The sequence below is a fragment of the Cebidichthys violaceus genome, unplaced genomic scaffold, assembly GCF_023349555.1.
Source record: "Cebidichthys violaceus isolate CVI_PGR_0920_01 unplaced genomic scaffold, fCebVio1.0.p SCAF_40, whole genome shotgun sequence".
NCBI lineage: Eukaryota > Metazoa > Chordata > Actinopteri > Perciformes > Stichaeidae > Cebidichthys > Cebidichthys violaceus.
In genome coordinates, this window is record NW_027176595.1 from 2,219,129 (window position 1) to 2,240,095 (window position 20,967).

Sequence of the window (20,967 nt, forward strand, 5' to 3'; positions counted from 1 at the left end):
AAACATCCTGAGATGGAGTTTTAGAGCGAACTTTAAGAGACAATTCACACTGTAATAAGCCTTCGGACACATCCTTCCTCTGCGAGCAGTCGCGTGAATGAGGGGCAGCAGATCTCCACGCAACTATTTCCGATGAGGGAATCTGACGTTTTATAGCCCTACTTGTGCACGGATAGAAGGAGAAGAAAAAAAAAAAAAAAAAAAGTGGGTGTTACACACTAGTTGTGCTGTGTGGCTCTACGGTGCTTCACTTCAGATGAGCTCACTCAGCCGACGCGCGCACCGTTGGATTCTACCAATCTGAGAAGGCGCAAGGACGGCGAGCAGCAGCAGCAGCAGCAGCAGCAGCAGCAGCAGCAGCAGCAGCCTGGCAGTCAGTGATGAGTGGATGCTTTTGTGCAAAAGGCTGCGGACTTTGTGCTGCACAAAGTAAGAGGATAGAGGAAAGGATCGCCCCCGTGTTTGGACAGATGCAGTGGATTTAAAGCGTGCCTGGATGGATGTGAATCTCTACTCTTGTATCGCAGACTGGACTGGACTTCGGGCTGAGAAGAAGCCGACTTTAAACACTCTGCTGTTCATTTTCTTATCCCCCCTCCTCCTCCTCCTTCTTGTTATAAAATGCCAGGAATCGGTCCATCATATTCTGTCCAGTTGAAGCCAGGGTGCTCGTTTGGAAGGGCGCCAGACCTCCAGCCTCTCAAATCTGCAAGTTCAGTCCAATAAATTGTGACATTGTCTGTCAGCCTTGGAATAAGAAATCGATACTCAAGGAAAAAAGGGGGGGGGGGGGACGCGATATTCTTCCGGAATTTTAACGATCCCATATCCTACGCTATCCTTATAAATATGCGATTGGGTTGGATTGGGTTGGTTTGCTCCAGCTTCACGCTTTTTTTTTTTTTTTTTATAGCTGGAGCAGCGCTGATAGTGACTGATTATTGCTGTTGATTTTTGTTCCATGCAAGACTCGGGGTGGAAACATGTCTGGCCACTTCTTTGAGAGGATCACTGCTATCAGAGATGGCATTTTGGTCCAGCACTTCGGTTTTCACCTCTAAAGTGCCCCGGAAAATCTTATTCATGTTCACCCTCTCCCTCTCTGTCACCTACCTGTTCTACAGCTTGATGAGCTGCTACAACTCGCTGCAGTTCCCCCTGCAAGAGAACTACGCGTACCAAGGGAGGCAGGTGACGGAGGAGACAACTTTTGTGACATTGAGGGAGAAACTTTACTCCGCTTCCGAGGGCATCGCCGAATTCACCGAGGCGGAGAGACCCACCGCGGTTCCCCCCGCGAGGGATCATGCTGAGGCCGAACAAAGGACAGTGGAGTGGATTAGGACTCAGGCGTCTCCAACTAAATCGGCGGCGGCGGCGTATCACACCAGCGCGCTGGATAAGGAGCGCCAGGATTTCAGCACCACGGACAGCGAACTCAGGGTGAACTGCACCATGGATTACGGAGAGAAGAAACTTCCCCAAGCCATCATCATCGGGGTGAAGAAAGGGGGGACCAGAGCCCTGCTGGAGGCTCTCAGGGTGCACCCGGACGTCAGAGCCGTTGGGAATGAGCCACATTTCTTTGACAGGAACTACGAGAAGGGGCTGGACTGGTACCGGTGAGTCTCCGTCGTCTTATTATTTCGCCCCATGTGTTTTGGATTAACAGCCCGATTGTACACACTTAAAGCTGCTGTGTGCTGGTGTATGTCTAAATGCATGTGTCTATTGCTTCACATATAGTCACAGGTCTTCATGCTTTTTTCTTGGAGGTAAGAAAATCAATTTGAGGCTCAGATTGATGGCTAATCAATCACCGTGATTTATGCCCACATGCTCACAGTCAAACTGAATGCGTTGTTGTGTGATAATGCTAACTTTTCACTCGCTGTACTGTCGGCCACACTACATGATTCACCGCTAGTTCTTGGCTCTGATTGAACTAAACTCAACCCTGTATTTTGTTCAGTGTAGATTAAATTACCTCTCTCCAGCAGGGTTAGTCTCTTATTGAGCATATTCTGAATGAACGACAGCAGTTTTGGAAAGCGTTTAATAAATCACATTTATTTAGTGAAATTGGTAAAACTTCGGAATGTTCCTTTGAGAGACGGTGGCTAACTGGAGGAAGTGAATTCTGTACTATTGTGTTGTCTGAGAGCAAAGCACTGCATTCAGTTTGACCTCCTTTCTGAACCACAAGGTGTATTTCATTTAATGACAATACACTGATCAGGTCTGCCTGGCAACTTAGCTGAAGTTCAGACCTTGAACACAGCTACACAATATATTTCACACACAAAGTGTCATCTAAACACACACACACACACACACACACACACACACACACACACGTAGTGTCACTGTGTTGTTTCTTTTTTTAAATGTCCGACCTTTAAGTTGTTAATCTGTAAATCAAAATCACGTTCTGTTTTATACATGTTAGATTTGTATTTTGAACAAATAGGATTTTTTGAGAAATGATCTTATTATTCAGGTCGTTATTCTTATACACACTCACACATGCACAGTCATGCTCACCGATTACTGTACAACAGAGGGAAATAGTTATTGTACAGGAGGATTTTTTATTTATTTTGGATATAAGTATATAAAGAGGTACCAGAAGTATCTCCCCCCCCCCCCGGCAGTACTCATGTCATCTAACATGCAATGAATGCTTTTTGTTTTTTTTTGCTCTGCAGCCGGTTGCTCATAAAAGGTGTGTGAATCCGTTACCGCCACCTTTCCCCCGTGTGCGACTGTTGACATTCGCTTTGAGTCCAGGTTCATTAGCCCGAGAAGAACCGGTTCATCATCGCCGTGTTTATGGGAGAGAGGGAAAAAAAAACAAAAAAACAACAACACACAAATCAATTTGAGGGTTCATTCATGGTCAAGCTGGTCATGGCTCAGTTCAGGCGTCGTTCTCACGATGTTTGACCAAAAGGGCATTTCAACATTCCTCTAGTGGAGTCAACGAGCTGACGAGAACGACGGCGACGACTCAAAAAAAGGTCCGCTCTGCTCCTCGCCGTGTGTGTGTCTGTTGGGTTTGCCGAGCATCTGCTTTCATCTTGCTGCATAGACATGGGAGCTCTCGGCTGTTCATTTCGCCTGCGTTAATGCAAGCTGTTTCATTACACTCACGGTGAAAGGCTCATTAGACAGGAGGATGACATGCTTACATGAATAATAATAGGTGTGTGTGTGTGTGTGTTTAAAGGCCACTGAGCAAAATAAACCCCTAAAGCAGCCTTTATTGTATATCTGCTGTTGGGCCTCTCACCTCGGAATGATGCGTTCAGGAGCGAGAGAAACACGTCGGTCAAAAGTTGACAATCAACGAGTTGAGACGTTCTTTTCAGATACCAGAACACCGACATATATAAAAAAAAATTCATTCCGACCACGTTTGTTTGTTTGCTTCTAAATGACGCATTATAACCGCATCTCTCGTCTCTGTCTGTGACGCTCTGGCTAATGTGGACTTAATGGAAGTGAAACGATGATCAGTTACAGATGTTTGCAGCCATTTGACATTGGCGTAGTCGAACGAGACCGGTGATCTCGTAAAACGCGATTCATAAATTCGGGGGGCCTGTCACGGGAACACCTGCTCCACGTGTTGATGGATGTGATGAGACTGCGGGGAACGCAACCCCGAGGCGTCTCGCGAGCGCCTACGTGGACGCTCAAGACGCTCGGTTCTCGGCGCAGAGAATCCAACGACGTCTCTCTGCGTTACCGCGGGGAGCTTCCGTTCGCCTGGTGATATTTATCCTTTCGCATATTCAGGTTTTAGTGATCTTTTGTGTGTGTGTGTGTCTGTGTTGTCGTACTTTGTGTGCGTTGCTTTATGACGGAGAGACGGCAGAGTGAAGAAAAGCTCCATTGAGTTTTGAAACTTGAAGCCGTGAAGTGAAGCTATACAGTGTGACGTGCCTGGAGCCTCTGCCACTGGAAGCATCGTGCGGTGTGGAGTGGAGGTCATGGGTAGTGGTGCACTTGAGTGAGACTGTAGACTGTAAACATGCATGTGTGTGTGTGTGTGTGTGTGTCTCAGCTTTCTGGCTGAATCTTGAACATCTAGTTGCCGACCTCTTTGTTCGTTAAGCTTCTTTTGTCGTTACTTTTCTATAGATTTTGGGCGAACAGTCATCCGTGGAAGCTGTTGTTGTCGTTGTTGTTGTGATTATCCTGGCAAATGTCTGACATGGCCAGACGTCAGTGACACGAGAGGACTTGCGAGCTCCTTGACGTAGGCGGCAGCGCTCACCCCCTCTTATTCCACAGCCGCTGTGCTGGGAGTTAAAGAGCCCACCAGGCTCTCGCCGGAGTAAACACAGGCAGAAGCAGAATGTATGAGGAATAAATGCTGTGAGTATGTTGTATAGGAGGAGAGATATGAATAACTGCCCTTTATCAAATATCAACTTGTTCGAAAATGAAAATTGAATTAAAAAAAAAAAAAAAAAAAAAAAGGGCAACTGAAACATTTTCTGAAGGTTAGAATCTGTGTTATTGTGCGAGAGAATGCAGAATAAATCACAGTTGTACGGTAGGCTATGCTACTTCTATTAAACAATTGAACGTGTATTTAAAAGGTTCTCTATACAATATTGAAAACATGAATATGAGAGATCTAGCTCTGCAGCCATACGGCGGTTACAGATAGGAACAATACAGCCCACCTTCCGGTTCCCTCTCAGGTTAACACTGTTAGCGCCGTTAGCACCGTTAGCAGCGAGCCGTCGCCATGTTGAGAGCCTTATAGAGGCAACAGAAATGCTCTGAATTTCGTATTGAGCACCTCTAGGTTCACATGACTTCATTTGCATACAGTTTTGCTTAAAAAAAAAAGAAGCACAATGCTGATTTTAAAGTTGTGTAGTAGTGCATTCTATACAACTGTCCCATCACTCACTCCTTTGGCAACATGAGCAAGAGTGACCTCTTCATTTAAACCTGTGAAGTATTTGGTATGGTGATGAGGCACAGAGAAGGTTTTAAGCCTTCTGTATGAACACAGACTTCCGTGTCGATGAAAATGTCTGCACACATCCAGCACATACATACATATATATGTAATATTCACATCAGGATTCCAGGTTCAGTGTGGGCCTGGTATGAGCCTCCATAGACGGGGCCCAGATCGGTGATTCGTGCAGCTTCCCTGTTTTTATCACTCTTGGACAGTTTCTCCAGTGTGTTCTGGGCTTACTTGAACAAGCAATTAGCAATGCAGTGCCATCATTGCCGTACACACAGGACTTCCATCAGCCAATTGGCGCTTCTGATGTTGCTTCTATTTCTGAGTAAAGAGGATGAGCCGTCGCCGGTTCTGGTGGAAAAGGCCCATCCCGGACGAGCGAACGTTTGATACGTGACGACCGCCGTGGCAAATGTTACTCCGGCTCTGTGCCGGCATTCAAAAACGCTTTAGCGGAAGGATAATGTGCCTCATAAATTGTGCTGAAGAATGTCATTGATTATCGATCATACGTGGAGATTCATGAGCATTCTCAGCAGGAACCCACGCTAGTTGGGGGGCCGGACTAATGAGGGCTGATTAGGGAGGTTGACTGCTTTGGTATTTTCAGAATTTTTTATTTTTTATTTTTGCTGAAAATGCCAAACAAATAGTGTTTGTATTAGCGAAAAAAAAAAGGGGGTTTGAAAAGGAGCAACTGCCAAAGCGAGAAGCCAGAACGAAGAAAACAAACACAAAATGTTAACGGCTGTCTGAATACGTTTGCCTTAATTATCTGCGGCAGGTAGATAAACATGATGAGATCAATTACAATGGGATCTTGATGACGGACCAGCTATTTATCAGATTTAATAAATCGCAAAAACTATTTGTGACCACGGCTCCAACCAACTAAACGCCTACAGATCCTCCATTGGTACATGATGGGCTGAGACAGGATTCCCCCAAGATCACAAAGTTTATTACAAATATTTTAAACAGGGTATTAAAACCATAAGGAATCCGTTCAATCTAATAGAGCCAAGACAGTAAAAAAAAGGTATATGTCCAATATACTTCATGCCACAAATTACAGTGGAAGAGGATGAGTGGTCGTAGCTGCAGACAGAGAGGGGGAAGTGATGCTGGGAGAGAGTACTCACACACACACACACACACACACACACACACACACACACACACACACACAGCAAAGCAGAAGGGTAAAGAAACAAGTCGTGGAGGGAGTGCAAAGGAAATTACCACCAAACACATGATTATGGGGGTGTGAAGCACAGGTGAGAAACTCTGTCACCAAAGCCTCCACCGTCTGGGCGGCCGCAGCACTCGGACAGAAAACAAGTGTTCAACGCGGTGTTAACACCACATGGCAGCTACAGGAGGCTACTCTTTCATTTATTGGGGGGAAGTAATGAGCGCCACGAGGGCTAACGGAGGATAACAAAAAAACACTACTAATGAAGTGAAAACTAAACAAACAAACCCAAACAAACCCAAACAGAAGTGGCAGTCGAGCTCCTGTCTGATTCCCCCCCCCCCCCCCCCCCCCCCCCCATCCAGACAGCTCAACACGGGGGAGTCGCTATGGAGCCGCACCTGAGTAAACAAAACAGTAAAACCCACAGCAGCAATGCCTCAGTTTAACGAAACCAACGTTAACGTCTACCAAGCATTGTACGTGACGGGAACAACCTGTGGCTCCAGGGATCAGAGGTCCCGCTCATGTAGTAGACAAACAATTTAGGAACCAGGAAGTGGGAGGTGCTTAACCCTACAGTAGCCAGGGAGGGACATTTTAACTACCGGCTACATATGACTTTACGAAATAGCTAAAATACATATTTTGAAGCATTTTACTAGAGTAGTAGTGGAGCTAAAAGGACCAGTATGTAAGATATTTACTGTATTTCATCATAAAATGACCACGATAAATCATCAGGGGTTACAAAAAATCGACTTCTTTGACAACAATGTTGCAACAAGTAGGTTTTCTCTTCAAAATTTCCATAAATAAGGTTTGTTTTTTTGGCCTCTGTGATCCCTCAGCAACAACCACCGTGACAGAATTTCAAAAAATTTTGACTCTGAATTGACTCAATTTATTAATGCAATTACTCTATAGAGCAATGCTTTATGAATACCGACGTTCAAACCGAGGATATAAGTCACGCTACTTGATTCCATCCCCAGCTACTAGCTGCTCCTGTCTGCCAGTTTCAGAACCGTTTATTGAATGTTGTGACTGAATCAATGATCGTCTTCAAATTTCTCCAGTGAAACGATGCAGCTGACGTTAGCCAGCTAGCTTAAATAACGCTCGTCCTTGTGGCCGACCAACACATCATCTAAGCAATCTGCCCGACGCCGTTTGAAAGTTAGCGTATGGTTCTGTGATGTCATTAGGTTTATCTCACGACTCTTCTCTTCTCTTTGTTATTTGACCCGGAGACGCATGATGTTGCGCTTGTCTTTCTCATGCAGGTTCAACCTCCTCAACCTGGCAACCCAGGCAGTGTGTAGGGGGGGGGGAGGCAACACTCTCCAATATTTTCTTTTTTTTATCGCTAGCTGTCAGTGTTACATATAGCTCCTTTAACTTTAACAGGTTATAAGTGGCATGTACCGCATTGTTAAAAACTAAACCTTTCTGAAATGTGTCCAATTGTCCGATTCATATTAATTTCTGTTGAAAAAGCGTTTTGACCGGATGAAATAATCCCGGAGGAGGAGTGAGCTTTCCTCATCTATTGAGGCTCAATGGAATTCTGCTCTGCACTGATGTGAGAAGTGGACAGTCAGCGATGTGGGAGCGGTTACATCAGCCTCTTCACAGGGAGTAAGAATGGCTTTCCTCACACTCAAAAGGAGCTGGTATGGGAGCAATTGTGTTGAGGAATAAGCGGTTCAACAATGGAAGCATGCTATAAATATGTAATTAAGTAATGTACGCTGAAGCATGGATTTGTCCTCACATATGTATCTCTGTCATTTATGAGCAAAAGCTGAGATTCAAGTAAATGAAAAGTGGATTCTGTGTGTTTTGGTAATCTAACGTTAGGCTTCATCTGTATCCGTATCTGCCAGAGGTGCAAAAGTTGAACTGATACTTATCAAAAAAATCAATACACGAGTCAGAGACACATCGACACAGAACCAGAGATCCCAAATTCAGTGTGAAATTTATCACAAATCAATACGCCTGTGAAACAGAGATCTTAAAATTTGAAATATCTCCGTCTCTGTGGTCTTGAGCTTCCTGTGTTTGTTGATGCAACACTGTCTGTTGTGTAAAATGTGAGGCAGTAATGTTGAATATACTAGTAGTGTTGACTTTTACAGAACAATAAGGCACCGATGGGGAACAAAATGACCTGATAGAAGCCTGTTGGATGAGCTTTAACTCACGTTGTTGTTGTGTCAGATTGTGGTCCAATGTGTCGTTAATTACACACTGAACACAGATACACACCCGTTAACACTTTCTCTACATAAAACAAAGACAAAAAACACATGTTGGTCTTTAACAAGCCTTCTCAAATCCCCTGAATCGAGTTAAAACACGATGAAGTAAAATGAGCTGTCGATCCATTTAATATATGCGCGTATGAACGAGCCGGTTAACATCTTTTACGCTCACTTCCAGTCCCAATAATCGCCCGAAAGCCATAAATTTATACTTCTCTCCTGAAGTGTCCCAGTATTAGACATAACGGGAGATTAAAGTGATTTAAAACACACAGTACTTCGGCAAATAACGGCCACTAGGAGCACGAAGTCAGAGCAGCCAGAAGAAAAGACGCCGCGTATGAAGAGACATGTGTCCCTCCGTGCAGCGGGGGCGTAGCTCCTGTATATCACACCGCAAACAGCCACCCTAAATAAGTTATCGCTCCGTCAGCCGGCTGCTCAACGCAGCGCTACAGCTGCCACCTGCTGTAAACACGGAGTTTCACCGTAGACTCTGTGGATCTGACCCGGTGTAAAAGGATTTATGGCCGAGCTCACCTATTTATGAGGGGAATACATCATTTATCAAGAGCACGGTCGGCCACTTGGAAGCAGTAAATTAGAAAAAACACATTTTTTTTTAGGGAGGAAGTGTCAAAGCAACAGTAGGTCATAATCTTAAAAAAAAAAAAAAAAAAAAAAAAAAAAAAAAGTTGTTTGTCGAAGTTTCACGAAGCGTCGTCGCGCTGCTCAAAAAAAACAACCCAAAAACGTTGATTTACCGACCCACAATGCACTACGAAGGGTTGACATAGTCGCTATAAATGTAGACACATCTGGTCCACATGTTAGGAACTCACTGCAGCGACCGACCTGCACGATCACACGGTTCCCGGCGTATCCTTGGTCTCCTCTGCGATGTGAAAATAAATAAATCAGATAACTGCGAAACCCGGAGCCAAAGTTTTTACTGAGGCTTTGCAAGCTCTAATATCTCTGTGTTATTAAAATGACACTTTAACCCCCGTGTAATAAAAGCTGAGGGGATGTGCCTATAAATCTTAAGCGCGGCGTTCCTCTCCGGGCTGAGAAACGAGTCAGCGGTAGCTTCCAGCTCCGTTGATTAGTCCCAGTAGATATTGTTTTTATTCCGGCACACTCCGAAACTATTTTACTGTTGTTGCTGACTTTTCTTTTTATCCATATTTCAAAAAAAAAAACATGCCGGAGAATTAGCCTCGCCATTTCCAAGGACTCCTCTCATTGTAATACGCTCTAATCAAACTTTTTTTTTTTTTTTTTTTTTTTACCTCCAGCGATGTCTTACAATAGAGAGCGTTCTCTTCACCTCACCTTATCAAAGAAACTTTTTTTTTCTCCATCTCCAAAAAAAATAAATAAATAAATAAAAAAGACATTCTATTCATGGAAGCGTTGTCAGTGCATCCCGTGTGATTCGGCTGCGGTGGGAACAGGGAACGGTGTGTACTGCGGGCGCAGGCTTTAGTGTACCTGCAACCTCCAGTCATAAGAAAAGGACCCGGTGACAGGAAAACGTGTCAATGGAGAAACATGGATCCACTGCCGGGCCCAGCAGCAGAAAGTCGAAAATCCTTTCGTTTATCCCTTGTTTAGCCCTGCTCTCCCTCTCTCAGCTGCTCCGTGGGCAGCTTAGCCCCTCCGACTCTTGCCACCTGACTGGGAGCCTGTGAATCCACTCTGGGAGACAGAGCAAGGTGGGCCAGATCCCCCCCCCCCCCCCCCCCCAAGTAGGGCAGGATGCCATCCCCCTCCAGCTGGGCCTTCGTGCTGCCGCAGTGCCTCGCTGTCCCGCCGCGCCTTCCCCCCCCCCCCCGGGCAAAACGTGGCAGAATCTGCCTTACGCCCGATAAGACGGCGCCAAGACTCACAAGGACGCACCTCTGAGTGCTCCGGTGCCAGTGCTGCAGTTGTGGAATTAAACTTTTTAATTAGCAGCATACCCCTGCGCTGTCGGGAGAGTGGACCGCTCCGGTACGGTCTCTCACTGCCCACCCTCTTTCCACTTGATTAAAGTCGCCGGCATCACGGAGCTCTGAGGTTCAAGTTACCACAGGAGCAATCATGCTTATTTCTTGTTTGAGGATCTCTTTAGACGCAGCAGAAAATGACTCCTTTTAGCCCCACAGCCTCCTTTTTTCTCCTCCTGCTTTTACCACACATACAGCGTTGTATAAATCCAAAACAGTGAGAGCGCGTTGCTCCTGTCCAGCATGTTGAATCGGCGATATCATGAAGTCATCGCTCCCATTTCTTACCGTCAAGAAACTCCTCAGTGATTATCCAACATGCAGGCTTCCAATTTGCTTTCCTGCTGAGAGTTAGAGGACAAGATCAGGTGCGTGAGGTAATACCACATAGAGCTGCTGCCAGCAGTTGATTAGCTTAGCTTAGCACAAAGACTGGAAATGGGTAATACAATCTTAATCTGTAAAACAATGACACAAGCCCTTTTTTTTTTTGCTCTTTTTGTGGCCAGTAAACATAAAAGAAACAAATCAAAATGTCTCAAATGTCAAAAAAAACCCAAAAATAATAGATGAAAATATGAAAAGATGTATTATTTCTAAGGCAATATTTTTTTTTTTTTTACAAAACGATGTGCAAATCCCGGCGCTATCAGCGGCTGCAATCCGTCCTTTTGTCAGTTTTCCCCCCTGGGTGTGACGACACACGAGAGAGTCGTGTCAATATTCTAATTCAACTTGCAGCAAGCAATACAAGGGGTATTTGCCTTGTAAATATTGCAAAAATTCATGATTTAATTCAGCGTTGCCATCTATCAGCTATCTAACCAAGGCCGAACCACGCCGTCTCGTTGTCAACGAGTGGATAATGGAAGAAAACCAATAGCTTCAATCATTTCTCGACGGTACGAACGACGCTTCAGCGCAGCTAATTAGCACGGCTAATGCAACGCTACTCTCCAGGATTCATATTTTTTTTTTTTATATATCCTATACTATCCTAATCAACACAGAGCACAGCGCTGAATTACCTTTCAGGAGGTTTTCTTTTTCTTTCCATTGGTTTGATTTTGGCTGAATAGACGTTTCCCTTTTTTTTTCCCCCCATTCCATCCCAGGATTACAAATTGGTTTGATCTTATTGTAGCGATCTGTATTGTAACACGGGAATTATGGAAGGAGTAATACGGCTCCATCCTTTTTGCATATGGAGAGAAGAAGAAGCAGAAATACCTCTTGAGAAGTTAATGGGTATAGCCAATTTCATCCTGCCTTTGGTCCTGTTCAGAATTCATGTGCGTTCCTCCTCTCACGCAGCCATTCATCTCTTCCTCCTGTCCTGCTGGAGCTACACTCCGATGCTTTCAAGTGGAAGTCTATTTTACTGATGGTTTGAATTTAATTCACAGCTTCCCCCCCCCCCCCCCCCTCTTCCATTGCTATGAAGTGGCCTAGGGTTATGGTTCACCATCAAGGCTCATATCCACTTTATTTTCGTGTCCATCAAGAGAGCCGGATAACATTGAGAGCAGCCTTCTCCTCCGTCGCCGCAGTGATCCAAAAGGGAGGACTTTGGTGTTCCTGCTCCACGACATGGACAGATTGTCTAAAAAAAAAATGAAAGACATAGGTTGTTGAATTATTTATTTCAGACCCAAAATAAAAGTATAAGCTCAGCTGAAAGTCATTTTTATGCTCAAAAACGGGGGGGGGGATTCATCTCTTCCAAATGATTATTTGCATGCAAACAGAATTGATGTGCTTTCGAGTCTGCAGGAACAATCGCTCCGTTCGGCAGAATGCCGGTTTCACAGACGTCTTCAAATTCTCGGGCAAATGAGACTACCTTGGGACAAATACGCATGTCAATCACAATTGTCAAGATTCCAATTTTCCCTTTCCCCACATCTCCTGGAGCACTTGCGCTGCCCGTGTTCCTTATTGGCTGCGAGGGATGTGGTCTCATGACACAAGCTGATGCATGTGCTCAGTCAAAAGAGAAACGGTCATGGAGCCAAGATACTGGGGCTGCTGGGAGTGTTTGTCAAATGTGTGTCCGTGAGCTGATAGGTGTGTTATGCTGAGGGATGATGGGGGTGGGGGGGGGGGGGGGGGGGGGGGTGGAAATGTTGGCTTCTCCCACTAGAATAGGCAGCATTATCATATGACCATTATGCTGAATAAATATGCAGCAATATGGCTTTTTTTTTTCTCCCCCCCCCCCCATCAGGAAAGCCTTGTCCGTAATGAGAAAGCACAGGAATTAGCATCTAGCGCTGGCTGCTAAACATAGATGCCACTTCAGCTCATTCTTTTTTTTTTCCAGGATTCTCATTTTGTCTGCAATCACCATTTTTTGTTGTTGTTTGTTGTTGATGAAATTAAAAGTTCGGAGCATTTTACAGAGGCGATCTTCGTGGACCGAAATGCGTCTTCGTTTCCGTTTGCAGCATCTACAGTTTCGGCAGCAACCTGACAGACTTAATTCAATTACGGCTGTGTGATGTGTCGAGACTCCGGAGGTGTGAGCTAATTCCTCTGTTTACACCCCTGAGTCACTGTCACAAACAAAAGACAAACACATTCATTGGGCTTCAAGGATCTTGTTTGCTGCGATCGTCCCATCGCCTTTGAAGCTTCTTCATTGCTTTATGTTGTTTACTTATTCATGCGCTTTTCTTTCCCCACGAATCACCATGGGGTATTTCCGTTGGAATAATTTTAGCACCGTTGTGAAACGACGTATGAGCCGAAGTATCAGATGTGTACACTCGCACTCGACACGCTCGCATGCATGCATGCATGCATGCATGCATGCATGCATACATACATACATACATACATACATACATACATACATACATACATACATACACACACACACACACACACACACACACACACACACACACACACACACACACACACACACACACACACACACACACATACGGAGAAAGACGGGCCGGATTCGGCCGGGTGCTGGGTTCAGTGAAATCCTGAAAAAAGCGACGTCTCCTCCGCCGGCGATGCGTTCGGCACGTTGGGAGTCTCCGAACACAAGCGTTGCCAAACTCCCTCGAGACGCGGATTAAGACAATGAAACGCAAAAGAAAGCTATTAGGGATTATGCTAATTGCTAATAGCCGTTTCAGGAAGTGATTGTTTCTCCCGGAGAGTTTGGATTATTGGCATTAAGAGATTTAGTTGACGTGTTCTGCCTCTTTAATAAAAGCGTTACCTGCAATCAACCATGGAGCCGACTCCTCCCCCCCCCCCCGTGGCTCCTCCCACACGTGTGATATATTGTCTCCTATATGCATAATGCACAATAAGATCAGCGGTGAATAGCGATTCAGTCAGAGAGAGAAAAACATGAATCTTTCTTTTAGATGAAATAATGCAGAGTTAGTGCCGCCCCGGGGCTAATGGGGAGAGTTCAGTGTGCTTTCTCATCCTCTCTTCATTCTGTTGTTGTAACTCCAACGTTCACCAAACACATCCAACCAAAGTAACAGTTGTTTTTAATACGTTGCTGGACTCGGATGTATTTTTGCCTTCCAGTAAAACCTGTTTTCCTCAGTGTTCACACAGGATGAATGTCTCCATCTTTTGTTCTTCCGCGTCAGAACGTGACTAGGTGGTTGAATGTTGTCTGATGGTTCATTAGAGCTCCAGACTATCGAGTCACCAACGTGTGAAAGAGTTTAGAAGAGAACAAAACCTCTTGCTCAGGTGAAACTTCACAGCTTACTGCAGCATTTAGCACGAAGCTTGTTATTCTGAATCGAGCCCGTCTCCTACGAAGTGACATCCCCACACAACTACACTCTCAATTATGTTTCCGGGGAAACATGTTTTTTTTTTTTTTAAACCTCCTATGGATTCATTTGAAACATATTTTTGATATACCAAAAAGCAAACGTAATCCACCACTTAATAGGTTTGTCAGGGCTGTTTGGATATAAATATTATGCGACATGCCAGCAAGTCATATTTGCATATTTTGAAACGCATCATTATAGACATAAAAAACACAATCTAAACTTCAGTATGTAACTTAAGGAGTCTGTCGGGGACAAAACTGTAAAAAAACAAAACATACCAGCTGCTTTGAGGCCGCTGCAGGATTAGGATCCTTGACTTCTTACTGGGCCTTTTTTTTTTTTTTCATGAAAGGTGTTTGAACTAAGCTCCGTTGCTCATTCCATGCATTTAAAGTGCGCCCATGGAGAATCCCCCCCCCCCCCCCAATAGTCGCTCTCTACTCCAATCGACCTCTGGTTTGTTTCATGTCTACCAGACGGGAGGAGGCAGAATCCTAAGTATGAATTGATTTTTGAATGAGCACACGTTTACTTTTAAAACACCTGCAGAAGAGAGCGGGCGCAGCTGTGCAGCAGGACCGGCCGTCTTAATTGATTTGCGTAATGAACAAGGACACGGCGTCTTGTCTTTGGACTCAAGGTCACTTCGCCATCGCCGTCTTCAGCCGTGTTCTCTGGTCTCCCGTGAAAAGGACCAACTCACCATGAAAGTGCATCTGGGGCCGAGGTGAGAAGGTATAGCCGCTGTAACTAATGGGTTTATTTAATTCAATTTATTGCTCGAGCCGCCGCGTCGTACGAGACACGCCGGTCACTGGAAGATTGAGGTTTTCTTCATGAAAGAAAGAGAGATTAACCTCTTTTGGAAAAGGGCAGAATTCACTCCCATGTCATGCTGGATTTTTTTTTTTTTTTTCCCGTGCCCAGATAGCTGGATGTATAAATCTGCAGAACTAAATGAATATAGGGTTTGGTGGTGAAATGGGGCTCTCCAGCTTATTCCGTACAAGCTTTCTAATCAGCATCATGCTGGGGCTCTGTAATAATTGAGGATTTTTGTCAACATGTCCACTGTTGGGATGGGGGGGGAGGAGAAGAGGGCAACCCGTGTCTTTTGATTAAAATGCGTCAGCCAAAAGGGCACTCCGACATATTCGTCCAGCTAAATGTTTAGCATTCACCGCTATCGTCGTCATCTATTATGTATTTCTATGGATCGAGGATGGCATTCTGTTGTTCACTCTCGGCGTATTGCAATAATTAATTCACCCTTAATACTATTATGTTGGCCACATGTCAGACCATATCTGCCTCTTAACACATTGTCTCCAATTAACATTTTCCAAATTTCTGATGCAATCTGCAGAATGCAAAACGAAGTCCCAGAAGCTGCCGACTCTGTCGTCTCGGGCTCAGAGCGAATTGGTTTCTCTTTAAAAAATTTGTTTTGTAATACACCTCGTTTTTTTTTTTTTTTACAGGAATAAACACGTACGCGCTGCACATTGGGTAAACTCAACAAAGGCTTCAGGGTTTAGAAAATTAATGTGCCGTGATAATTAGTTAAGCAACGGAGCAATGCCAGAGGAAGGAATTTCACACCTTGAGTTTAATAATATACGGTGTAATTTAGCCTCGGTTGTAATGTGCATATGTTTCTTCATGTTATTTCATGGTCCTGCATTGTCTCGTCTGAAGAGATGGATTGTCACAAACCGGCACGATGGCGGCTACTTATTTAAAAAAAAAAAAAAAAACGTCTCCGTTTTAGGATATTCTAGTGTTTGCATGGATCTCTCATATATATATATATATATATATATATGTGTATGTATATATATATATATATATATATATATATATATATACACATATATAGCGTTGCCATGATTGTTAAGAGACTCAATTGAAGTGTTTTAGAGGATGTTTGGCACAGATTCTACTCTCTTACTCTTCTTGTACTCCTTGAAAAACACTCAAAATATGAAAATAAGGCATTCTAAAACACCTTAACAGCATTCACCCTGTAACACCACTATTTTCGTTTCATAACCATTCGCCACCGAACACCGCTTATATCCTGCCGGGTAGTTGATTGCAGGTAATTGCCTACACCTGGCATCCCAGGTGTAAACCACTTCCTGATTACCCGTTCAAAGTGAAGACGATCAGGCCTTTAGGTCCAGAGGGCTTCAATTGAGAACTACCGCCTTAAACGCTCATCTACTTCCAAACCCATCCACTCTTAATTGCTCTCCAGCAATTCAGCGAACGTTTTCTTTTAAAATAATGTCAAAAAAAAAAAAAATTTCTTTAATTGTTCGAGGCTTTCGCCACTCTTACACACACAGAGGAATGTCGTGGAGCGGTGGCAAATTATTCTGCCATCAGAGGCCGTGCCCCCCCCCCCGCCCCGGGTAAGTGCTAACCCACAGAGTTTGACGTAGCTCTTTTTCTCCATCACTTCATTGCTTTTTCTTTTTCCAGAGACTTGTGAAAGCTCAAAATCTGAAAGGCACAACAATGTCCACTGTACGTTCTGTCAATTTGTGAAAGTAGGCACAGAAATCACGCGGTGAAAATGAATGTAATCATGCAGCCCTCCCGCGGTTTTGACGCGTTTACAAAAGAGGAATGTCAGGTCTTGGAGCTGTGAACATATTTCACAGGACATGATCCCTCAAACACCGACCTCATGTGGTGGAACACCTGTGACCGGAAGACGTTTTCGGGAATAAAAAGCATTGTGTTTTTTTTACAGAAAAATAAGAGTTTTATAATAATAACTTGTTCTTATCTTCATGGAAACGTGATGCAAAACTATAGCCTCTCACCATTTCCCCAGCAAAATTAATTGAAACTCCATGAAATGTTGAACACGGCACAATAGCTCCAGAAGGTTTCACAAAGACAGATTACAGAGATATTCTTGCATTAGCTCCAATGATTGCGGAAGCCTATAAACTCAATAATTCTCAGAATATACAGCGTATATATATATACACGAGCGTTATTGAGCATTGGCGGAGTTTATGACTCAATAAAAGTGTAACGGCTTGTGCAAACGTTGTGAGTTGACGAGTAGATGTGGGTAGGAGTCAAGAGGCCGCTTGGCTCTGAGGAGGCTGCATCTAAACGCTGTCGTCTGCGTATAGCGACGGCTCTGGGGAAGTAAATGAGGTTACTCGCTGCCTTGGCCATACGAGTCGTGGAGCAGATGGTTGCCGTTGCTCACTGTTGGCAGTTGACTACATTAACACAACGTCACTGTGAAGTCTTGACAACTGAAAAATAATTTTTTTTTTTGGCCATTTTTGTGTTTTTTTATGAGGAAATTTGTGTACAAATGAACATTACGGTAACTTAACAGGGTTGCCAGGTTTGGATCTCTGTTATGATATTTAAAAACACATATTGGGGGATATTCTAAAGAAGCTTTCTTTCTTGTTATTGTCAACTGTGATTGTCGTCGCTCTGACCTCTGAGAGACTGCTGCCTCTGCTTCCAAATACAAATGTTCCAGACTTGTGGCGTATTGACCATAATGCTGTTATACGGTTGGCGTGAGTACTGATGCTTTGTGGCTCTCAGTGAGCACAGTCCTCTTCTAGGGGGTATTTTGTAGAGTGCATGTGCAGAAACGACTGAAGATATCACAGCTGAACAGAGTGAACTAACGCTACCTCTGCCTCGCCAATGCACTGCACAGACTAATTGGACGCTCTTGCACGGTGGCTCGGTTCCACATTCCGACGTTTGAATAAGCAACGGTCCGACTTCTTTGTCGAAAATATTGTTCCCGCATAGCCCTTAAGATTTTACAGCTGAAGCGGTGCTCATACCTGCTGTCTTAAAAACCTGCTGCCTTCACACACTACCGTGACAACAACACGAGCAAAGAGTTGGATACATGCGTCAGAACTGGTCTCAATCACACTGTGCTGTGTAAAAGAAGTGGACATAAACACCGTGACGTCACCCGTTGGTTTGTGGACGCTGGTTTTGAAGCCTTGTGTTTGGCATTTTGGCCGTCGCCATCTTGGTTTTTTTTTTTTGCAACCAAAAGGGACACGACACTGTGGAACATAAGTAGAGCCGAAACGCTGAGTAAGACATAGCAGACAGAACCCAAAGTGTTGCATTTTACCGTCACACACTTTCACAGTGAAAGGGTTAACGTTGGCGACCTGTCGATCACATGGTGGCCACGCCCTAAAACACGCCCTGCTTTATGGTGTATTTTACTCTAAACGAAAAAGACTTGAAACTAGAGCAGGAGACCATAAACATATGTTTAGAATGTCTACTGAGGTAATAAGTCATGTCTCATAGGCTTCTATACAATCAGACTTCTTTTTGTGCAACCAGAGGAGTCACCCAATACCTTTTCAAGTCGAATGACCTTCCCATCAGCCTCAGCTGTATTTTTAGCTTCAGTGCTAATAGTGCATGTTTTCTAACAGGCTAAATTAAGATGGTGGACATAGCCATCAGCATGTTAGCGTTGTCATTGTACCGTCGTCAATGACGACGTTCAGCTCAAAGCACGGCATTGTCTCAGAACAACCTCGGCTTCAAGCAGGCTGTAGACTCGTTTAAAACTAATACTGATGCACCAAGAATAGAGTGACGAAAGGCCTTAACATGCAGTTCTATTCAATCTGAACCACCAGAAAGGGAAAAGAGAGAGAGTTTCCGTGTTAAACGATGAGTAACCGTACAACGTTTGAGAATGACTGGTTAACAGCTGCTGCCGTTGTACCGACACACGATGGTGGACTTCCACGTTGGCTTCCTGCGTATGAGAGAAGCCTCTGGATGCGAGTCCAGCATCCTCCTATGCTAGACTTGTGGTTTGTTTGTTTTGGAGCAGGTTCAGTTGCCTTAGCCGGCCTCTTTATTACTGCATTCCCTAATGCCTTGATTTAATGCACTCTCAGAGGTCAGATATTGTGCTGGCAGCCACAGACCACTTCCTTCAACACCGCCTCATTAATAACAGCAAATAAATCAGGGGGCACACTGTGAATTTCCTCACTTGCATATCGCAGCTATTTGGGAGTGTTATGGGGACATCTTTATTGCATAGAGGAGGTAAATTGCCAAACGCTCATTTGTTTACACCTCAATCGCGAGTCCAAAACGTGCGGCCCATGTCCAAATTAATTAAAAGGTACCACTCCCTGTGGGACGCTTACATCTGCATTTCATTAGAAACCCTCAGAGGGGCTCAAATTGATTTGTGGGAGATTCATAAGACCATGTAACGTTCACTCACTCTGCAAACTCCTCAACGAACAATTCTCTCCTGGAAAAAAAAACCCAGAGCTTTCCTTTGTGTTAGGAGAGGAACATAAGCACTATATCAAAGCTTTGACGTACATCTCGTGACATAAACTTACTTGATAAAAGCACATTTGCTTATTTGTAGCTCATTATGTGCAACTAACCCGCTTGAAATGAAAGCAAGGGGTCAAATGAGTCACCCGGCGATGCGGTGCCAGAGATCTGCCTGTTTTCTACTCGCACGTATCGGATGGCGTTTCATCATGCGATGATACGGATGTGGTCAGACAGAAGAGTTATTATTGCTGTCAGCATGTGTTTATCTTGATTTTGGCCCACGTATAATCGGCGTCAACCGGCAAGACCCTTTTTTTTGTTTCATTCAAGTGCAAATGCGCCATCAAAACCCTCGTGTGTCTTTTGAGATGAAACTTTGAATAATGCCAAATGTCTCCTCTTGTAGTGCAGATGCTAAAGAAACGGTGTCCCGTTATATCCTGGAATAACTGCTAATGGAGCCTCCAGACTAACTAGAGAAATGTCTCAGTGATGCAAGAGGTTCAGAAGTCGTACGTGACCAGAACGGCAGTGTTTGGAATAAAGGGGATTCAGAGCCTTACTGTGTCACCAGACTACTGTTAGATATGTAACGATACAGTGGAGTAATGTCTACCTGAGCAGAGGATGACGTCACTCTCTTTCTATGTGTGTTATCTGAGCTTATCCTCACTTTGTTGACCCAACCGGGCCGGCCGCATGCTAGTGCATGCGTAGCGTTCCCCCTCCGGTTCCCCCTCAAGTAAACACCGTTAGCTTTGCCGCCATGCTCGTCTTAGTTTGCACTGTTAGAGCTTCTAGCATCGTTAGCTGATAGCCGCTGTCCCAGCCATGCTGAAAGCCGTTGAAAGACAACAGAAATGCTCCTAATGTCATATATGTGACACTTTCATGAAATTGTTTGTTAAACCTCCTGTAAATATAAACGACCAGATATTTGTAACACTTTGTAAACCATCAATAAACTTTATTTGGATGACTTTTATGAAGTTACAACTGATGACAAATTGTTGAATGGTTAATAAATAATTCGTAAAGCATCACTAAACAATATTTAGATGGTTAGTTAATACTTTGTATGGTTAGTAATTGGTTTCTGGTCCATCTATCTATTTTACAGTTATACATGTTTTACAAACGATTTCTGCAGTTTGCAAATCATTTGTTAATCATTAACAAATACTTCAGTGTTCTAGTGTGTGCAACAATAAACTTTATAAAAAATGCACCAATGTGATCAGAATGTAATGGTGAATGTCTCTTATCAAACTAATGATACAATTATAATGTTATTGAATGAACTATTAATTTACCATGTATTAATGATGGTTATTATAAAGTGTTAGCA

At 44.0% G+C, this 20,967-nt stretch overlaps 1 protein-coding gene across 1 annotated transcript in view; it reads left to right on the forward strand.

The window, feature by feature from the left end:
• The first annotated feature begins 342 nt into the window (after positions 1 to 342).
• Positions 343 to 20,967, forward strand: part of LOC137885575 (heparan sulfate glucosamine 3-O-sulfotransferase 4-like) — a 116,914-nt gene continuing 96,289 nt past the window's right edge. The window contains exon 1 of the mRNA XM_068727874.1: positions 343 to 1,622. Coding sequence (XP_068583975.1) covers positions 1,024 to 1,622 — 599 coding nt within the window. The 5' untranslated portion in view covers positions 343 to 1,023. The remainder of the gene's footprint in view (positions 1,623 to 20,967) is intronic.